Here is a 22,893-nt window from a genome sequence, read left to right as displayed (position 1 = left end):
TGAATTTGGGGGGATTTTTGGGGTGCTGGGGGGGTTTTTGGGGGGCCAAGGGTGTTTTTGGGGTGCTGAGGGGGTCTAGAGGGGGGGTCGGGGTTTTGGGGGGGGTCTAGAGGGTGATTTGGGGGGAAAAAGGGGAGTTTTGGGGGAGCGGGATTGAGGGGATGGAGGAGAAGTTGGGAGGAACCAAGTGGAGTCCTGGGGGTGTTGGGGGAAATTTGGGGGTTTGGGGGATTTTTGGGGTGCTGGGAGGGGTTTTGGGGTACTGGGGGGGTTTGGGGTACTGGGGGGGGCTGGGGGGGGTTGGGGTGTTTGGGGTGTCTAGAGGGTGATTTGGGGGGAAAAAGGGGAGTTTTGGGGGCGCAGGAGTTGGGGATGGAGGAGAAGTTGGAGGAACCAAGTGGAGTCCTGGGGGGTGTTGGGGGGATTTTTGGGGTGCTGGGGGGGGTTTTGGGGTGCTGAGGGTGTTTTTGGGGTGCTGGGGGGGTCTAGAGGGGTGGTCGGGGTGTTTGGGGGGGTCTAGAGGGTGATTTGGGGGGAAAAAGGGGAGTTTTGGGGGAGCGGGATTGAGGGATGAAGAAGTTGGGAAGAACCAAGTGAAGTTCTGGGGGATTTGGGGGGGTTTGGGGGGATTTTTGGGGTGCTGGGGGGGGTTTTGGGGTGCTGGGGGGTCTAGAGGGGGGTTGGGGTGTTTGGGGGGTCTAGAGGGTGATTTGGGGGGAAAAAGGGGAGTTTTGGGGGCGCGGGAGTTGGGGATGGAGGAGAAGTTGGGAGGAACCAAGTGGAGTCCTGGGGGTGTTGAGGGGAATTTGGGGGGTTTGGGGGGATTTTTGGGGTGCTGGGGGAGTTTTGGGGTGCTGGGGAGTCCTGGGTGGGGGTTGGGGTGTTTGGGGGGTCTAGAGGGTGATTTGGGGGGAAAAAGGGGAGTTTTGGGGGAGCGGGATTGAGGGGATGAAGAAGTTGGGAGGAACCAAGTGAAGTTCTGGGGGGATTTGGGGGGTTTGGGGGGATTTTTGGGGTTCTGAGGGTGTTTTTGGGGTGCTAAGGGTGTTTTTTGGGGGGGTTGGGTGTTTGGGGGGGTCTAGAGGGTGATTTGGGGGAAAAAGGGGAGTTTTGGGCCGCGGGAGTTGGGGATGGAGGAGAAGTTGGGAGGAACCAAGTGGAGTTCTGGGGGGTGTTGGGGGGAATTTGGGGGATTTTTGGGGTGCTGGGGGGGTTTTGGGGAGCCAAGGGTGTTTTTGGGGTGCTGAGGGGGTCTGGGGGGGGTCGGGGTGTTTGGGGGGTCTAGAGGGTGATTTGGGGGGAAAAAGGGGAGTTTTGGGGGAGCGGGATTGAGGGGATGAAGAAGTTGGGAGGAACCAAGTGAAGTTCTGGGGGGATTTGGGGGGTTTTGGGGGGATTTTTGGGGTGCTGGGGGGTTTTGGGGTGCTGAAGGTGTTTTTGGGGTGCTGAGGGGTCTAGAGGGGGGGTCGGGGTGTTTGGGGGGGTCTAGAGGGTGATTTGGGGGGAAAAAGGGGAGTTTTGGGGCCGCGGGAGTTGGGGATGGAGGAGAAGTTGGGAGGAACCAAGTGGAGTTCTGGGGGGTGTTGGGGGGAATTTGGGGGGATTTTTGGGGTGCTGGGGGGGTTTTTGGGGAGCCAAGGGTGTTTTTGGGGTGCTGAGGGGGTCTGGGGGGGGTCGGGGTGTTTGGGGGGTCTAGAGGGTGATTTGGGGGAAAAAGGGGAGTTTTGGGGGAGCGGGATTGAGGGGATGAAGAAGTTGGGAGGAACCAAGTGAAGTTCTGGGGGATTTGGGGGTTTTGGGGGATTTTTGGGGTGCTGGGGGGTTTTGGGGTGCTGAAGGTGTTTTTGGGGTGCTGAGGGGGTCTAGAGGGGGGGTCGGGGTGTTTGGGGGGGTCTAGAGGGTGATTTGGGGGGAAAAAGGGGAGTTTTGGGGGTGCAGGAGTTGGGGATGGAGGAGAAGTTGGGAGGAACCAAGTGGAGTTCTGGGGGGTGTTGGGGGAATTTGGGGGGATTTTTGGGGTGCTGGGGGGGTTTTGGGGTACTGGGGGGGGTTTGGGGTGCTGGGGGGTCTGGGGGGGGTTGGGGTGTTTGGGGGGGTCTAGAGGGTGATTTGGGGGGGAAAAAGGGGAGTTTTGGGGGCGCGGGAGTTGGGGATGGAGGAGGGGAGGGCTCATTTTGGGGTCACTTGGGCTCATTTTAAGGTGGTCCAGGCTCACTTTAAGGTGGTTTGGGCTCATTTCTGGGTCATTTGGGCTCATTTTAAGGCGGTCCTGGCCCATTTTGGGGTCACTTGGGCTCATTTTAAGGTGGTCCGGGCTCATTTTAAGGCGGTCCTGGCCCATTTTGGGGTCACCGGGGCCCATTTTGGGGTGACTCACCCCTGCTCCTCCATGAGCTCGGCCAGCTCCAGGCATTTCAGCTCCACCTTCCTCTTGCGCTGGTGGTCGAGGATGTCGGGGTTGGTTTCCGGAGCAGCCCCCCGCTTTCCAGGGTGGGGGGCTGGTCCCGATCCGGGCCGGGGGGGGCGGGGGGGAGGTCGCCCCCGTTCTGGGCCGTCCTGGGCTCCCGTTTGCCCCGCAGGGCCGACAGGTTGCGCTGCACGTAGCCGTTGGTGCCGCTGCCTCCCGCGGCGTCGCCAGCCCGATCCCATTGTACATGGCGCCCCGAAAACCCCCTGCCCTGCGGGGGGACGCGTCAGCCACCCCCCGCCCCCCCCCGGCACCCCGTGGTTCCTCCCTGAACCCCCAACTCCCCCCTTATTGAACCCCCAAATACTGGACACCCCCCAGTCACCCCATGGTTCCTCCCTGAACCCCCAACTCCCCCCTTATTGAACCCCCAAATACTGGACACCCCCCCCCCCCGGCACCCCGTGGTTCCTCCCTGAACCCCCAACTCCCCCCTTATTGAACCCCCAAATCCCAGAACCCCCCCCAGTCACCCCGTGGTTCCTCCCTGAACCCCCAATTCCCCCTTATTGAGCCCCCAAATCCTGGACCCCCCCCATTTCACCCCGTGGTTCCTCCCTGAACCCCCAACTCCCCCTTATTGAACCCCCAAATCCTGGACCCCCCCCATTTCACCCCGTGGTTCCTCCCTGAACCCCCAATTCCCCCTTGTTGAACCCCAAATCCTGGAACCCCCCCCAATCACCCCGTGGTTCCTCCTGAACCCCAATTCCCCTTATTGAACCCCAAATCCTGGACACCCCCATTTCACCCCGTGGTTCCTCCCTGAACCCCCAACTCCCCCCTTATTGAACCCCCAAATCCTGGACACCCCCCCATTTCACCCCGTGGTTCCTCCCTGAACCCCCAATGCCCCCCTTATTGAACCCCCAAATACTGGACCCCCCCATTTCACCCCGTGGTTCCTCCCTGAACCCCCAATTCCCCCTTGTTGAACCCCCAAATGCTGGAACCCCCCCCAGTCACCCCGTGGTTCCTCCCTGAACCCCCAACTCCCCCCTTATTGAACCCCCAAATGCTGGACCCCCCCGGCAACCCATGGTTCCTCCCTGAACCCCCAAATCCTGGACCCCCCCATTTCACCCCGTGGTTCCTCCCTGAACCCCAACTCCCCCCTTATTGAACCCCCAAATCCTGGACCCCCCCGGCACCCCGTGGTTCCTCCCTGAACCCCCAAATCCTGGACCCCCCCATTTCACCCCATGGTTCCTCCCTGCACCCCCAATTCCCCCCCCATTTCACCCCATGGTTCCTCCTGCACCCCCAATTCCCCCCCCATTTCACCCCATGGTTCCTCCCTGCACCCCCAATTCCCCCCCCATTTCACCCCATGGTTCCTCCCTGCACCCCCAATTCCCCCCCCATTTCACCCCGTGGTTCCTCCCTGCACCCCAATTCCCCCCCCATTTCACCCCATGGTTCCTCCCTGCACCCCAATTCCCCCCCCATTTCACCCCGTGGTTCCTCCCTGCACCCCCAATTCCCCCCCCCATTTCTCCCCATTCCCCCCCGTACCCCAATTCTTTGGCCCAAAACCCTCACATTTTCAGCCCCAAAACCTCACTTTTTTGACCCAAAAAGTCTCTCTTTTTGAACTAAAAACCCCACGTTTTGGCCCCAAAATCTCACTTTTTTGCCCCCAAAAATCCCACTATTTTTTCACCCAAAAAATCCTACTTTTTTTGGCCCCAAAATCCCACTTTTTTGCCCAAAAAACCTCATTTTTTTGGCCCAAAACCCTCAATTATTTTTACCTAAAAATCTCCATTTTTTAACCCCAAAATCTCAACATTTTTTGCCCCCCAAAATCTCATTTTTTGGCCTAAAAACCTCACTTGTTTGCCCCAAAAATCTCAATTTTTTGCCCCAAAAACCTCATTTTTTTAACCTAAAAACCTCAATTTTTTAACCCAAAAATCTCAATTTTTTGCCCCAAAAACCTCAATTTTTTAACCTAAAAACCTCAATTTTTAACCTAAAAACCTCAATTTTTAACCTAAAAACCTCAATTTTTAACCTAAAAACCTCAATTTTTTAACCTAAAAACCTCAATTTTTAACCTAAAAACCTCAATTTTTTAACCCAAAAACCTCAATTTTTTAACCCAAAAATCTCAATTTTTTGCCCTAAAAACCTCAATTTTTTAACCTAAAAATCTCACTTTTTTGCCCCAAAAAACTCAATTTTTAACCTAAAAACCTCAATTTTTCACCTAAAAGCCTCAATTTTAACCTAAAAATCTCACTTTTTTGCCCCAAAAACCTCAATTTTTTGCCCCAAAAACCTCAATTTTTAATCTAAAAACATCAATTTTTTAACCTAAAAACCTCAATTTTTTCACCCAAAAACCTCAATTTTTAACCCAAAACCCTCAATTTTTTGCCCTAAAAACCTCATTTTTTTCACCTAAAAACCTCACTTTTTTTGTCCCAAAAACCTCTTTTTTTTGGCCAAAAACCTCCCATTTTTCCCCTAAAAACCCCACTTTTATGCCTTAAAAATATCATTTTTGCCCAAAAATCTCCATTTACTTTGCCTAAAAACTTCAATTTTTTCACCCAAAATCTCCTTTTTTTTTTTTTTTGCTCAAAACCCCAAATTTTTTTCACCTAAAACTGGTTTTTTTTGCCCAAAAACCTTATTTTTTTACCCCCAAATCTCAACTTTTTTGCCCCAAAATCTCGATTTTCTTTTGCCTCAAAAAATCAATTTTTTCCCCAAAAATCTCGATTTCTTTTGCCTAAAAATCTCAATTTTTTCACTCAAAAATCTCACTTTTTTATTGCCAAAAATCCCTTTTTTCGTTGCCCCCAAATCTCTCTTTTTTGCCCCAAAATCTCAACTTCTTTGCCTTAAAAATCTCAAGTTTTTTTGCCTAAAAACCTCAAACTTTTTTGCCTAAAAATCTCTTATTTTTTACCTAAAAATCTCACTTTTTCCCCCAAAAAAACTCAATTTTTTGCACCCCAAAACCTCCTTTTTTTGGCCCAAAAACCTCAAATTCCTTTTGACCCAAAACCTCGAATTTTTTCGCCTCAAAACCTCAATTTTTTTGCCCCAAATTCGCATTTTTCGCCCCCAAATCTCCAATTTTTGCCTAAAACTCTCACTTTTTTTACCCCCAAATCTCAAATTTTTGTCCCCAAACTCCCTTTTTTTGCCCCAAAGATCTTTTTGCCCAAAACCCTCATTTTTTTACCTAAAAACCTCATTTTTTTTTGGCCTAAAACCCTCCAATTTTCCCTCATTTTCCCGCCTCAAACCCGCCCCCAAAATCGCCCTTTTCCCCCCCAAAATCCCCTTTTCTCCTCACGTTTTCCCCCATAAACCCCAAAACTCCCTTTTTCCCCTCAAAATCCCCTTTTCCCGCCAAACTTCCCACTTTTCCCCTCCAAAAATTCCACTTTTTCCCTCAAAAACCCCAATTTTCTCCTCAAATCTCCCCCCAAACCGCCATTTCCCCCCCAAAAAATGCCCCTTTCCCCCCTCAAAATGCCCCTTTTTCACCTCAAAATGCCCCTTTTTCACCTCAAATCGCCCCCAAAATCACCCTTTTTCACCCCAAATCCCCCGTCCCCCCCTTTCCCCCTCACAAAGCCCCAAAAACCCCGTTTTTTCCCCCCAAAAAAGCCCCTTTTCCGCGCGCCATTTCCCCGCCCCCCCCACCCCCCATTTTTCCCCCTAAAACCCCATTTTTCCCCCCAAAACCCCCCACTTTTCCTCATAAACCCCCATTTTTCCTCACAAAACGCCCATTTTTCCCTCAAAATCGCCATTTTTCCTCACAAAACCCCCTTTTTTAACCCTTTTTCCCCTCAAACCGCCATTTTCCCCCCCCAACCAACCGCCGCCAACGGCCCCAAAACCCCCCAAAAACCCCCCCCCGGGTCCTCACCGGCTCCGCTGCCGCCGATTTGAGGGTTTTTCACCCTTTTTTTGGTCCTTTTTTGTGCTTTCGAAGCCAAAAAACGAATTAAAACCAAAATAAACCCGAGGAGACGCGAAGAGGCGACGCCACGCGCGCGCCCCCGCCTTCTCTTCCGGTCCAGGCCGAGCGCCGGAAGTCAGCGCGGAAGCGCGGGGCACGCCGGGAAATGTAGTCCTCAAGCCCCGCCCACCCTATAGTCTTAACGGCTAGGCGGACTACAACTCCCAGCGTGCACCGCGCGCCGCCCGCCATCTTGTGGCGGCCGCCGCGGCTGCCCGGCGCGGTGCACGCTGGGAGTTGTAGTCCGCCCAGGCTTGAGGAACACTGAGGGGCGAGGGGGCGGGACTACAACTCCCAGCGTGCCCCGCGCGGCGCCGCCATCTTGTGAGGAGGCCGGGGGGGGGGGGCAAAACTTTTATATATATATAAAACATTACGTAAGTATTAAACTATGTACGTATAGAAATACATATATAGGGGGCGGAGCTAAGCCCTGGACCTATAGCCGGGCAAATTTAAAGGTATATTTGCTATAGGGAGCCAAGTTTTGCCCACGGCCCCTTCAGGGACCAACCTAAGGGCGTTTCCCCTATAGAAAGATAAGTTATGGGGTATATAACGTATAGAAAAGGGGAATTAGGGGCGTATCGCGCGCAGAAAACACAATTAATGCATACGTTGTGTAAATAGGGCGGGATTTAAGGCGTATTTCGCATTTTGGGGCAGATTTAGGGGGTTTCCCCTATAGAGCAACGGCACTTAAAGTTTAATGTATATAGGCTGAATGTAAACGCGTTTAAGGGCGCGTCACCTATAGATTAAGCGGATTTAAAGGTGTATTTGTTATAGAGTGGCACGATTGGGGGGGTTTGCCTATAAAAATGGCGATTTTAGGGAGGTTTTCCCTGCAAAATGTATAGAATGTATAGAATGTGTAATGTGGGCGTTTCCCCTATAGAAAAGTGGCTGTAAAGTGGCTTTTTTTCCCCTCTCAAACCATCAAATCCGCCTCAAAATGGCCCGTTTGGGGCCGTTTCCCCCATCGGGGCCTCCCTGGGCTGGGGGGACCCAGGCGTCCGGGAAGGGACCCAGGCGTCCGGGAATGGACCCAGGCGTCCGGGAGGGGACCCAGGCGTCCGGGGAGGGGCCCCGATGGGGGCGGGGGGGGAAGCGGCTGCGGCGCCATGGACGGACGGACGGAGGTACGGGCGGGACGGACGGACACCCGGGATCCTATGGGGACCCTACGCATCCTATAGGGACCCCCAGACCCCCCTATGCATCCTATAGGGACCCCAGACCCCCCTTACGGATCCTATAGGGACCCCCAGACCCCCCCATGGATCTTATATGGACCCCCCATGGATCCTATAGGGACCCCCAAACCCCCCTATGCATCCTATAGGGAACCCCCGACCCCCTATGGATCTTATAGGAACCCCCTATGCATCCTATAGGGACCCCCAGACCCCCTTATGGATTCTATAGGGACCCCCAACCCCCTATGGATCTTATAGGGACCCCCTATGGATCCTATACGGACCCCAGACTCCCTATGGATCGTATAGGGATCCCCAAACCCCCCTATGGATTCTATAGGGACCCCCTGACCCCCCCATGGATCTTATATGGCCCCCCATGGATCCTATAGGGACCCCCAGACCCCCGTATGGATTCTATAGGGACCTCCCGACCCCCCTATGGATATTATAAGGACCCCCTATGGATCTTATAGGGACCCCAGACCCCTGTATGGATTCTATAGGGACCCCCCGACCCCCCTATGGATCCTATAGGGACCCCAGACCTCCCTATGGATCTTATATGGACCCCCCATGGATCCTATAGGGACCCCCTATGCATCCTATAGGGACCCCCAGACCCCCCTATGCATCCTATAGGGACCCCCAGACCCCCTTACGGATCCTATAGGGACCCCCAACCCCCTATGGATCTTATAGGGACCCCCTATGGATCCTATAGGGACCCCCAGACCCCCTTATGGATTCTATAGGGACCCCCAGACCCCCCTATGGATTCTATAGGGACCCCCAACCCCCTATGGATCTTATAGGGACCCCCTATGGATCCTATAGGGACCCCCAAACCCCCCTATGGATTCTATAGGGACCCCCCAACGCCCTATGGATCTTATATGGACCCCCTATGGATTCTATAGGGACCCCCTGACCCCCCTATGGATCCTATAGGGACCCCCTGACCCCCTATGGATCCTCTAGGGACCCCAGACCCCTCTATGGATTCTATAGGGACCCGCAGACCCCCCCATGGATCCTATGTGGACCCCCTATGAATTCTATAGGGACCCCCAGACACCCCCATGGATCTTATATGGACCCCCTATGGATCCTATAGGGACCTCCTATGGATCCTATAGGGACCCCAGACCCCCCTATGGATCCTATAGGGACCCCCAGACCCCCTTATGGATTCTATAGGGACCCCCTGACCCCCGTATGGATCCTATAGGGACCCCCAGACCCCCCTATAGATACTATAGGGACCACCAGATCCCCCTATGGATCCTATAGGGATCAACCCCCCCCACTACGGATCTTACAGGGAGCCCCAGAGCCCCCTATGGGTCCTATAAGGATCAAAATCCTGTCCCCCATAGATCCTATAGGGATCCCCCTATGGATCCCATGGGGACCCGCAGACGTCCCTATGAATCCTATAGGGACCCCCTATGGATCCTATAGGGACCCTCTATGGATCCTATAGTGATCAAACTGACCCCCTATGGATCCTATAGGGACCTCCTGTAGATCCTATTGGGACCCCCAGACCCCCCCATGGATCCTATAGGGACCCCCCGACCCCCCTATGGATCCTATAGGAACCCCCAGATCCCCCTATGGATCTTATATGGACCCCTTATGGATCCTATAGGGACCCCCCGACCCCCCCATGGATCCTATAGGAACCCCCAGACACCCCTATGGATCCTATAGGGACCCCCCGACCCCCCCATGGATCCTATAGGTCCCCATACGTCCCCACTGCAGGTGCTGCTGCTGGCACTGGTGACACTGGTGGCGCTGGGAGGGGGACAACCCATCAGCCCCCGGGGTGAGACGGACGGACACGGGACGGACAGGGGGACAATGGGACAATGGGACAATGGGACAATGGGGACAATGGGACAATGGGACAATGGGACAATGGGACAATGGGACAATGGGACAATGGGGACAATGGGGACAATGGGACAATGGGGACAATGGGGACAATGGGACAATGGGGACATTGGGGACAATGGGACAATGGGGACAATGGGGACAATGGGACAATGGGGACAATGGGACAATGGGACAATGGGACAATGGGACAATGGGGACATTGGGGACAATGGGACAATGGGGACAATGGGGACAATGGGACAATGGGGACAATGGGACAATGGGACAATGGGACAATGGGACAATGGGGACATTGGGGACAATGGGACAATGGGGACAATGGGACAATGGGACAATGGGACAATGGGGACAATGGGACAATGGGGACAATGGGGACAATGGGACAATGGGACAATGGGACAATGGGGACAATGGGACAATGGGACAATGGGACAATGGGGACAATGGGACAATGGGACAATGGGACAATGGGACAATGGGGACAATGGGGACAATGGGACAATGGGGACAATGGGGACAATGGGACAATGGGGACAATGGGGACAATGGGACAATGGGACAATGGGACAATGGGACATTGGGGACAATGGGACAATGGGACAATGGGGACAATGGGACAATGGGGACATTGGGGACAATGGGACAATGGGGACAATGGGACAATGGGACAATGGGACAATGGGACAATGGGACAATGGGGACAATGGGACAATGGGGACAATGGGGACAATGGGGACAATGGGGACAATGGGACAATGGGGACAAGGGGACAATGGGGACAATGGGACAATGGGGACAATGGGGACAATGGGACAATGGGACAATGGGACAATGGGGACAGTGGGACAATGGGGACAATGGGACAATGGGGACAATGGGACAATGGGGACAATGGGGACATTGGGACAATGGGACAATGGGACAATGGGGACAATGGGACAATGGGACAATGGGACAATGGGGACAATGGGACAATGGGGACAATGGGGACAATGGGGACAATGGGGACAATGGGACAATGGGGACAAGGGGACAATGGGGACAATGGGACAATGGGGACAATGGGGACAATGGGACAATGGGGACAATGGGACAATGGGGACAATGGGGACAATGGGACAATGGGACAATGGGGACATGGGGACATGGGGACAATGGGACAATGGGACAATGGGACAATGGGACAATGGGACAATGGGGACAATGGAACAATGGGACAATGGGGACAATGGAACAATGGGACAATGGGGACAATGGGACAATGGGACAATGGGACAATGGGACAATGGGGACAATGGGGACAATGGGACAATGGGACAATGGGACAAGGGGACAATGGGGACAATGGGGACAATGGGACAATGGGGACAGTGGGACAATGGGGACAATGGGACAATGGGGACAATGGGACAATGGGACAATGGGGACAGTGGGGACAATGGGACAATGGGACAATGGGACAATGGGGACAGTGGGACAATGGGGACAATGGGACAATGGGGACAATGGGACAATGGGGACAATGGGGACATTGGGGACAATGGGACAATGGGGACAATGGGACAATGGGGACAATGGGACAATGGGGACAATGGGGACAATGGGGACAATGGGGACAATGGGACAATGGGACAATGGGGACAATGGGACAATGGGACAATGGGACAATGGGGACAATGGGACAATGGGACAATGGGACAATGGGGACAATGGGACAATGGGACAATGGGGACAATGGGACAATGGGACAGACAATGGGACAATGGGACAATGGGGACAATGGGGACAATGGGACAATGGGGACAATGGGGACAATGGGACAATGGGACAAGGGGACAATGGGGACAATGGGACAATGGGGACAATGGGACAATGGGACAATGGGGACAATGGGACAATGGGGACAATGGGGACAATGGGACAATGGGGACAATGGGGACAATGGGACAATGGGGACAATGGGACAATGGGGACAAGGGGACAATGGGGACAATGGGGACAATGGGGACAATGGGACAATGGGACAATGGGACAATGGGGACAATGGGGACAATGGGACAATGGGGACAATGGGGACAATGGGGACAATGGGACAATGGGACAATGGGGACAATGGGACAATGGGGACAATGGGACAATGGGACAATGGGACAATGGGGACATTGGGGACAATGGGGACAATGGGGACAATGGGACAATGGGACAATGGGGACAATGGGACAATGGGACAGACAATGGGACAATGGGGACAATGGGACAATGGGGACAATGGGGACAATGGGGACAATGGGGACAATGGGGACAATGGGGACAATGGGACAATGGGGACAATGGGGACAATGGGGACAATGGGACAATGGGGACAATGGGGACAATGGGACAATGGGACAAGGGGACAATGGGGACAATGGGACAATGGGGACAATGGGACAATGGGACAATGGGGACAATGGGGACAATGGGGACAATGGGGACAATGGGACAATGGGGACAATGGGACAATGGGGACAAGGGGACAATGGGGACAATGGGACAATGGGACAATGGGACAATGGGACAATGGGGACAATGGGACAATGGGACAAGGGGACAATGGGGACAATGGGACAATGGGGACAATGGGACAATGGGACAATGGGGACAATGGGACAATGGGGACAATGGGACAATGGGGACAATGGGACAATGGGACAATGGGGACAATGGGACAGACAATGGGACAATGGGACAATGGGACAATGGGGACAATGGGACAGTGGGGACAATGGGGACAATGGGACAATGGGACAATGGGGACAATGGGGACAATGGGACAATGGGACAATGGGACATTGGGGACAATGGGGACAGTGGGGACAAGGGGACAATGGGGACAATGGGACAGACAATGGGACAATGGGACAATGGGACAATGGGACAATGGGACAATGGGGACAATGGGACAGACAATGGGACAATGGGACAATGGGGACAATGGGACAATGGGACAATGGGACAATGGGGACAATGGGGACAATGGGACAATGGGGACAATGGGACAATGGGGACAATGGGGACATTGGGGACAATGGGGACAATGGGGACAATGGGACAATGGGGACAATGGGACAATGGGACAATGGGGACAATGGGGACAATGGGGACAATGGGGACAATGGGACAATGGGGACAATGGGACAATGGGGACAAGGGGACAATGGGGACAATGGGGACAATGGGGACAATGGGACAATGGGACAATGGGACAATGGGGACAATGGGACAATGGGACAATGGGGACAATGGGACAGACAATGGGACAATGGGACAATGGGACAGTGGGGACAATGGGGACAATGGGACAATGGGGACAATGGGGACAATGGGACAATGGGGACAATGGGGACAATGGGACAATGGGACATTGGGGACAATGGGGACAGTGGGGACAAGGGGACAATGGGGACAATGGGACAATGGGGACAATGGGACAATGGGACAATGGGACATTGGGGACAATGGGACAATGGGGACAATGGGACAATGGGACAATGGGACAATGGGGACAATGGGGACAATGGGACAATGGGGACAATGGGACAATGGGGACAATGGGGACATTGGGGACAATGGGGACAATGGGGACAATGGGACAATGGGGACAATGGGACAATGGGACAATGGGACAATGGGGACAATGGGACAATGGGACAAGGGGACAATGGGACAATGGGACAAGGGGACAATGGGACAATGGGGACAATGGGACAATGGGACAATGGGACAAGGGGACAAGGGGACAATGGGACAATGGGACAATGGGGACAATGGGACAATGGGGACAATGGGACAATGGGACAATGGGGACAATGGGACAATGGGACAATGGGACAATGGGACAATGGGACATTGGGGACAATGGGACAATGGGGACAATGGGACAATGGGGACAATGGGGACAATGGGGACAATGGGGACAATGGGACAATGGGGACAATGGGACAATGGGGACAATGGGGACAATGGGGACAATGGGACAATGGGGACAATGGGGACAATGGGACAATGGGGACATTGGGGACAATGGGGACAATGGGGACAATGGGACAATGGGGACAATGGGACAATGGGACAATGGGACAATGGGGACAATGGGGACAATGGGACAATGGGGACAATGGGGACAATGGGGACAATGGGGACAATGGGGACAATGGGACAATGGGGACAATGGGACAATGGGACAATGGGACAATGGGGACATTGGGGACAATGGGGACAATGGGGACAATGGGACAATGGGGACAATGGGACAATGGGACAATGGGGACAATGGGGACAATGGGGACAATGGGACAATGGGACAATGGGGACAATGGGACAATGGGGACAATGGGACAATGGGGACAATGGGGGCGATGGGACCACCCCCCCAACCGCCCCTCCCCCCCGTGTCGCTGTCGCAGCCCCTCCCCCCTGCGAGGTGCCCCCGCCCCCCCGCGACTGTCACGACATCCACGCGGGGGGGGAACGCGACGACGGCGTCTACCTGGTGTACCCGGGGGGCAGCGGGGCGCCCCCCCTGCCCGTCTTCTGCGACATGAGCACCCAGGGACACGTCTGGACGGTACCGGGGACCCAGGAGTGCGGGGGGGACCCGGGAGTGCGGGGGGACCCAGGAGTTCGGGGGGGAACCCAGGAGTTCAGGAGGGAACCCAGGAGTTCCCAGGGAACAACTTTGGGGTAGACCTGGTGGCCCCGGGTGGGTCCTGGGTAGACCTGGTCTCCCTGAGTGACCCAAATAATGTGGGATGCAGGCGTGGGGGGGGGGGGGCCAGGAGTGCAGGAGGGACCCAGGAGTGCAAGGGGACCCAGGAGTGCGGGGGGCAACCCAGGAGTTCGGGAGGGAACCCAGGAGTTCGGGAGGGAACCCAGGGATCATGTTCAGGGTAGACCTGATGGCCCCGGGTGGGTCCTGGGTAGACCTGGTCTCCTTGAGTGACCCATATAATTAATGCGGAATACAGGCATTGGGGGGGGAACCAGGAGGGCGCGGAGGACCCAGGAGTGCGGGAGGGACCCAGGAGTGCGGGAGGGACCCAGGAATGCGGGAGGGAACCCAGGAGTTCCGAGGGATCATGTTCGGGGTAGACCTGATGGCCCTGGGTGGGTCCTGGATAGACCTGGTCTCCCTGAGTGACCCATGTAATTAATGTGGGATACAGGCGTGTGGGGGGCGAACCAGGAGGGCGGGGGGGACCCAGGAGTGCAGGAGGGACCCAGGAGTGCGGGGGGGAACCCAGGAGTACGGGGGGAACCCAGGAGTGCGGGAGATAGCCAGGAGTTTGGGAGGGGACCCAGGAGTGCGGGGGGGACGACCCAGAAGTCTAAGAGGGGACCCAGGAGCGCGGGAGGGACCCAGGAGTACAGGGGGACCCAGGAGTTCGGGAGGGACCCAGGAGTTCGGGAGGGGACCCAGGAGTGCCGGGTGGGGAGACCGAATTGTGGTAGACCTGGTGCTCCTGAGCACCAGATCGGTAGATCTGGTCTCCCTAAGGGACCCATCTCATATAGGGGAGATGCAGGTGTTCGGGAGGGACCCAGGAGTGCGGGGGGGACCCAGGAGTGAGGGAGGGGACCCAGGCGTCCGAGAGGGACCCAGGCGTTCGGGGAGGGACCCAGGCGTCCGGGTGGCCCCCCAACCCCCTCCCGTAATTCAGGTTTTTCAGAAGCGATTTAACGGATCCGTCAGTTTTTTCCGGGGCTGGAACGACTACAAGCAGGGGTTTGGACGCGCCGACGGCGAGTACTGGCTGGGTGAGTCCAGTTTGGACCAGTATGGACCAGTGTGAACCAGTATAGACCAGTATGGACCAGTATGGACCAGTGTAAACCAGTATGGACCAGTATAGAGCAGTATAGACCAGTATGGACCAGTGTAAACCAGTATGGACCAGTATAGACCAGTATAGACCAGTGTAAACCAGTATAGACCAGTATGGACCAGTATAGACCAGTGTAGACCAGTATAGACCAGTATGGACCAGTGTAAACCAGTATGGACCAGTATAGACCAGTATGGACCAGTATGGACCAGTGTAAACCAGTATAGACCAGTATAGAGCAGTATGAACCAGTATAGACCAGTATAAACCAGTATACCCCACATCCTGCCCCACATCCCACCCCATATCTGTCCCACATCCCGCCCCATCTTCTGCCCCACATCCTGCCCCACATCCTGCCCCACATCTGCCCCACTCCTGCCCCACATCTGCCCCACATCTGCCCCACTCCTGCCCCACATCCTGCCCTATATCCTGCCCCACATCTGCCCCACATCCCACCCACATCCTGCCCATATCCTGCCCCACATCCCGCCCCATGTTCTGCCCCACATCCCGCCCATGTTGTGCCCCACATCCCACCCACATCCTGCCCCATATCCCACCCCCCTATGCCCCATTTGTACCTCACATCCCGCCCCATCTTCTGCCCCACATCCACCCCACATCCCACCCACATCCTGCCCAGATCCTGCCCCATATCCCGCCCCACTGTGCCCCATTTGTACCCCAAATCTCACCCCACATGTGCCCCACACGCAGGGCTGCAGGTGCTGCACCTGCTGACGCTGCAGGGCCGCTACGAGCTGCCCCACATCCTGCCCCACATCCACCCCACATCCTGCCCAATATCCCGCCCCACTGTGCCCCATCTTCTGCCCCACATCCCACCCACATCCCGCCCCACATCCACCCCACATCCTGCCCAGATCCTGCCCAATATCCCGCCCCACTGTGCCCCATTTGTACCCCCAATCTCACCCCACATGTGCCCCACACGCAGGGCTGCAGGCGCTGCACCTGCTGACGCTGCAGGGCCGCTACGAGCTGCCCCACATCCTGCCCCACATCCACCCCACATCCTGCTCAATATCCCGCCCCACTGTGCCCCATCTTCTGCCCCACATCCCACCCACATCCTGCCCCACATCCTGCCCCACATCCACCCCACATCCTGCCCAATATCCCGCCCCACTGTGCCCCATCTTCTGCCCCACATCGGCCCCACATCCCGCCCCACATCCTGCCCCACATCCTGCCCCAGATCCTGCTCAATATCCCGCCCCACTGTGCCCCATCTTCTGCCCCACATCCCACCCACATCCTGCCCCACATCCTGCCCCACATCCACCCCACATCCTGCCCAATATCCCGCCCCACTGTGCCCCATCTTCTGCCCCACATCCCACCCACATCCTGCCCCACATCCACCCCACATCCTGCCCAGATCCTGCTCAATATCCCGCCCCACTGTGCCCCATCTTCTGCCCCACATCGGCCCCACATCCCACCCATGTCCTGCCCAATATCCCACCCACATCCTGCCCAGATCCTGCCCCATATCCCGCCCCACTGTGCCCCATTTGTACCCCAAATCTCACCCCACATCTGCCCCACACGCAGGGCTGCAGGCGCTGCACCTGCTGACGCTGCAGGGCCGCTACGAGCTGCCCCACATCCTGCCCCACATCCACCCCACATCCTGCCCACATCCCACCCCACTGTGCCCCATCTTCTGCCCCACATCCACCCCACATCCTGCCCAGATCCTGCCCAATATCCCGCCCCACTGTGCCCCATTTGTACCCCCAATCTCACCCCACATGTGCCCCACACGCAGGGCTGCAGGCGCTGCACCTGCTGACGCTGCAGGGCCGCTACGAGCTGCGCGTGGAGCTCGAGGACTTCGAGAACAACACGGCGGCCGCCACCTACGGCAGCTTCGCGCTGTCGCCCCACGCCGTGAGCGCCGAGGAGGACGGCTACACCCTGCACGTGGGCGGCTTCGTGGACGGCGGCGCCGGTGAGGGACCCCACGGGGGGGCAGTGGGGCAATGGGGGGCAATGGGAGTCAGTGGGGGTCAATGGGGATCAATGGGGGGCAATGGGGGGCAATGGGGGGCAATGGGAGTCAGTGGGAGGGACATCAAGTCAACGTTGGTCAATAGGAGTCAATGGGAGTCAATGGGGGGCAATGGGAGTCAATGGGGGGCAATGGGAGTCAATGGGGGGCAATGGGGGGCAATGGGGGGCAATGGGAGTCAATGGGGGGCAATGGGGGGCAATGGGAGTCAATGAGAGTCAATGGGGATCAATGGGAGGGATATCAAGTCAACGTTGGTCAATGGGGGCCAACGGGGGTCAATGGGGGTTCAATGGGGGTCAATGAGGGCCAATGGGGGCCAATGGGCATCAATGGGAGTCAACGGGGGTCAATCGGGGTCAATGGGGGTCAATGGGAGTCAATGGGGGTCAATGGGGGTCAATGGGGGTCAATGGGGCTCAATGAGAGTCAATGAGAGTCAATGGGAGTCAATGGGAGTCAATGGGGGTCAATGGGGGTCAATGGGGGTCAATGGGAGGGAGATCAAGTCAACGTTGGCCATGGGGGGTCAATGGGAGTCAATGGGGGTCAACGGGAGTCAGCATTGGTCAATGGGAGTCAATGGGGGTCAATGGGGGTCAATGGGGGTCAATGGGAGTCAATGGGGATCAATGGGAGTCAATGGGGGTCAATGGGAATCAATGGAGGTCAATGGGAGTCAATGGAGGTCAATGGGAGTCAATGGGGATCAATGGGAGTCAATGGGGGTAAATGGGGGTCAATGGGAGTCAATGGGGGTCAATGGGGATCAATGGGAGTCAATGGGGGTCAATGGGGGTCAATGGGAGTCAATGAGAGTCAATGGGGGTCAATGGGGGTCAATGGGGGTCAATGGGGGTCAGTGGGGGTCAGTGGGTCAATGGGGCCATGGGGAGGAGGACGGCTACACCCTGCACGTGGGCGGCTTCGTGGACGGCGGCGCCGGTGAGGGACCCCACGGGTGGGCAGTGGGGCAATGGGGGGCAATGGGGGGCAATGGGAGTCAGTGGGGGTCAATGGGAGTCAATGGGGGTCAATGGGAGTCAATGGGAGTCAATGGGGGTCAATGGGGGTCAATGGGGGTCAATGGGGGTCAATGGGTCAATGGGGCCATGGGGAGGAGGACGGCTACACCCTGCACGTGGGCGGCTTCGTGGACGGCGGCGCCGGTGAGGGACCCCACGGGGGGGCAGTGGGGCAATGGGGGGCAATGGGGGGCAATGGGAGTCAGTGGGGGTCAATGGGAGTCAATGGGGGGCAATGGGAGTCAATGGGGGGCAATGGGGGTCAATGGAGGTCAATGGGAGTCAATGGGGGGCAATGGGGGTCAATGGGGGTCAATGGGAGTCAATGGGGGTCAACGGGGGTCAGTGGGAGGGAGATCAAGTCAACGTTGGCCATGGGAGGTCAATGGGAGTCAATGGGGGTCAATGGGGGTCAATGGGGGTCAACGGGGGTCAATGGGAGGGAGATCAAGTCAACGTTGGCCATGGGAGGTCAATGGGAGTCAATGGGAGTCAATGGGGGTCAATGGGGGTCAACGGGGGTCAATGGGAGGGAGATCAAGTCAACGTTGGCCATGGGGGGTCAATGGGAGTCAATGGGGGTCAATGGGGGTCAACGGGGGTCAACGGGGGTCAGCGTTGGTCAATGGGGGTCAATGAGAAACAATGGGAGTCAATGGGGGTCAATCGGGGTCAATGGGGGTCAATGGGGGTCAATGGGAGGGAGATCAAGTCAACGTTGGTCAATGGGGGTCAATGGGAGTCAATGGAGGTCAATGGGAGTCAATGGGGATCAATGGGGGTCAATGGGGGTCAATGGGAGTCAATGGGAGTCAATGGGAGTCAATGGGGGTCAATGGGGGTCAATGGGGGTCAATGGAGGTCAATGGGAGTCAATGGGAGTCAGTGGGGGTCAGTGGGGGTCAATGGAGGTCAATGGGGGTCAATGGGAGTCAATGGGAGTCAATGGGAGTCAATGGGAGTCAATGGGAGTCAATGGGGGTCAATGGGGGGCAATGGGGGGCAATGGGGGTCAATGGGAGTCAGTGGGGGTCAATGGGAGTCAATGGGGGTCAATGGGGGTCAATGGGGGTCAATGGGGGTCAATGGGGGGCAATGGGGGGCAATGGGGTGCAATGGGGGTCAATGAGAGTCAATGGGGGGCAATGGGAGTCAATGGGGGTCAATGGGGGTCAACGGGGGTCAATGGGAGGGAGATCAAGTCAACGTTGGCCATGGGGGGTCAATGGGAGTCAATGGGGGTCAATGGGGGTCAACGGGGGTCAACGGGAGTCAGCGTTGATCAATGGGGGTCAATGAGAAACAATGGGAGTCAATGGGGGTCAATCGGGGTCAATGGGGGTCAATGGGGGTCAATGGGAGGGAGATCAAGTCAACGTTGGTCAATGGGAGTCAATGGAGGTCAATGGGAGTCAATGGGGATCAATGGGGGTCAATGGGGGTCAATGGGAGTCAATGGGAGTCAATGGGAGTCAATGGGGGTCAATGGAGGTCAATGGGGGTCAATGGGGGTCAATGGGAGTCAATGGGAGTCAATGGGAGTCAATGGGGGTCAATGGGGGGCAATGGGGGTCAATGGGGGTCAATGGGAGTCAGTGGGGGTCAATGGGAGTCAATGGGAGTCAATGGGGGTCAATGGGGGTCAATGGGGGTCAATGGGGGGCAATGGGAGTCAATGGGGATCAATGGGAGTCAATGGGAGTCAATGGGAGTCAATGGGGGTCAATGGGAGGGACATCAAGTCAACGTTGGTCAATGGGGGTCAATGGGGGTCAATGGGAGTCAATGGGGGTCAAAGGGGGTCAATGGGGGTCAATGGGATCAATGGGAGTCAATGGGGGTCAACAGGAGTCATTGGGGGTCAATGGGGGTGAATGGGGATCAATGGGAGTCAATGGGGGTCAATGGGGGTCAATGGGGGTCAATGGGGGTCAATGGGGATCAATGGGGGTCAATGGGGGTCAACAGGAGTCAATGGGAGTCAATGGGGGTCAATGGGAGTCAATGGGGGTCAATGGGGGTCAATGGGAGTCAATGGGAGTCAATGGTGGTCAATGGGAGTCAATGGGGGTCAATGGGAGTCAATGGGGATCAATGGGGGTCAATGGGGGTCAATGGGGGTCAATGGGAGTCAATGGGAGTCAATGGTGGTCAATGGGAGTCAATGGGAGTCAATGGGAGTCAATGGGGATCAATGGGGGTCAATGGGAGTCAATGGGGGTCAATGGGGGTCAATGGGAGTCAATGGGGGGCAATGGGAGTCAATGGGGGGCAATGGGGATCAATGGGAGTCAATGGGAGTCAATGGGGGTCAATGGGGGTCAATGGAGGGCAATGGGGGTCAATGGGGGTCAATGGGAGTCAATGGGAGTCAGTGGGGGTCAATGGGAGTCAATGGGGGTCAATGGGGGTCAATGGGGGTCAATGGGGGGCAATGGGGGGCAATGTGGATCAATGGGAGTCAATGGGAGTCAATGGGAGTCAATGGGGGTCAATGGGGGTCAATGGGGGTCAATGGGAGGGACATCAAGTCAACATTGGTCAATGGGGGTCAATGGGGGTCAATGGGGGTCAATGGGGGTCAATGGGATCAATGGGATCAATGGGAGTCAATGGGGGTCAACAGGAGTCAATGGGGGTCAATGGGGGTGAATGGGGATCAATGGGAGTCAATGGGGGTCAATGGGGGTCAATGGGGGTCAATGGGGATCAATGGGGATCAATGGGGGTCAATGGGGGTCAACAGGAGTCAATGGGAGTCAATGGGGGTCAATGGGAGTCAATGGGGGTCAATGGGGGTCAATGGGAGTCAATGGGAGTCAATGGGGGTCAATGGGAGTCAATGGGAGTCAATGGGGGTCAATGGGGGTCAATGGGGGTCAATGGAGGTCAATGGGGGTCAATGGGAGTCAATGGGAGTCAATGGGAGTCAATGGGGGTCAATGGGGTTCAATGGGGTTCAATGGGAGTCAGTGGGGGTCAATGGGGGTCAATGGGGGGCAATGGGGGGCAATGGGGGTCAATGGGAGTCAATGGGGATCAATGGGAGTCAATGGGAGTCAATGGGAGTCAATGGGGGTCAATGGGGGGCAATGGGGGGCAATGGGGGGCAATGGGGGTCAATGGGGGTCAATGGGGGGCAATGGGGGTCAATGGGGATCAATGGGAGTCAATGGGAGTCAATGGGAGTCAATGGGGGTCAATGGGGGTCAATGGGGGGCAATGGGGGGCAATGGGGGTCAATGGGAGTCAGTGGGGGTCAATGGGAGTCAGTGGGGGTCAATGGGGGTCAATGGGAGGGACATCAAGTCAACGTTGGTCAATGGGGGTCAATGGGGGTCAATGGGATCAATGGGATCAATGGGAGTCAATGGGGGTCAACAGGAGTCATTGGGGGTCAATGGGGGTGAATGGGGATCAATGGGAGTCAATGGGGGTCAATGGGAGTCAATGGGAGTCAATGGGAGTCAATGGGGTCAATGGGAGTCAATGGGGGTCAATGGGGGTCAATGGGAGTCAATGGGAGTCAATGGGGGTCAATGGGAGTCAATGGGGGTCAATGGGGATCAATGCGGGTCAATGGGAGGGAGATCATGGGGTGGGGTCCCCAGACCAACGCCGCCACCCCATGACGCCCCCTCCCCCCCCCTCCCCCCCTCCCCTCCCCCCCCCCCCAGGCGACTCGCTGAGCTACCACAACGGGCAGAAGTTCTCGACGTTCGACCGCGACCAGGACCTGTACGTGCAGAACTGCGCCGCGCTCTCCTCGGGCGCCTGGTGGTTCCGCAGCTGCCACTTCTCCAACCTCAACGGCTTCTACCTGGGGGGCGCCCACCTCTCCTACGCCAACGGCATCAACTGGGCCCAGTGGAAGGGCTTCTACTACTCGCTGCGCAAGAGCGAGATGAAGATCCGGCGCCTCTGAGGCCCCGCCCCCTCCCCGCCCCGCCCCCGCCCTCCCCATGGCTGCAATTAAACCCCTTCGTTGATTGGCCAAGGGCTAATGAGTCGATGGTGGAGAAACATCTCCATGGGGTTGGTGGTTGCATCTCCATGGGGTTCAAGGTCATTCATTGTATCTCAATGGGGTTGGTGGTTATGGGGTCTAGAAGGTCAGGTGGCTCCTCACCCAGTCCTAATTAAGCCCTAATTAACCCCCCGTTGATTGGCCAAGGGCTTAAGGAGTCAATGGTGGAGAAACATCTCCATGGGGTTGATGGTTCTTGGGTCTCAATGGGTCCATGGTCATTGTATCCACATGGGGTTGGTGGTTATGGGGTCTAGAAGGTCAGCTGAGCCCTCCCCACTCTTAATTAGTCCATAACTAATTAACCTTTTGATTGGCCAAGGGCTTAATGAGTCGATGGTGGAGAAACATCTCAAGGGGTTGGTGGTTGCATC

The 22,893-nt window shown here is 56.1% G+C and overlaps 1 protein-coding gene across 1 annotated transcript; it reads left to right on the top strand.

The window, feature by feature from the left end:
* The first annotated feature begins 7,507 nt into the window (after positions 1 to 7,507).
* Positions 7,508 to 22,489, top strand: LOC135576944 (microfibril-associated glycoprotein 4-like). The gene is made up of 6 exons (XM_065044307.1): positions 7,508 to 7,597; positions 9,425 to 9,488; positions 14,005 to 14,165; positions 15,259 to 15,355; positions 17,225 to 17,407; positions 22,170 to 22,489. The coding sequence occupies exons 1-6, from the start codon at positions 7,580 to 7,582 to the stop codon at positions 22,415 to 22,417; spliced, it is 771 nt and encodes a 256-aa protein (XP_064900379.1). The 5' UTR covers positions 7,508 to 7,579; the 3' UTR covers positions 22,418 to 22,489.
* Positions 22,490 to 22,893: the final 404 nt, after the last annotated feature.

The sequence above is a fragment of the Columba livia genome, chromosome 35, assembly GCF_036013475.1.
Source record: "Columba livia isolate bColLiv1 breed racing homer chromosome 35, bColLiv1.pat.W.v2, whole genome shotgun sequence".
In the NCBI taxonomy this organism is placed as follows: domain Eukaryota; kingdom Metazoa; phylum Chordata; class Aves; order Columbiformes; family Columbidae; genus Columba; species Columba livia.
The sequence above is the reverse complement of the archived record's forward strand: the minus strand, read 5'-3'. Positions and strand labels throughout refer to the sequence as shown.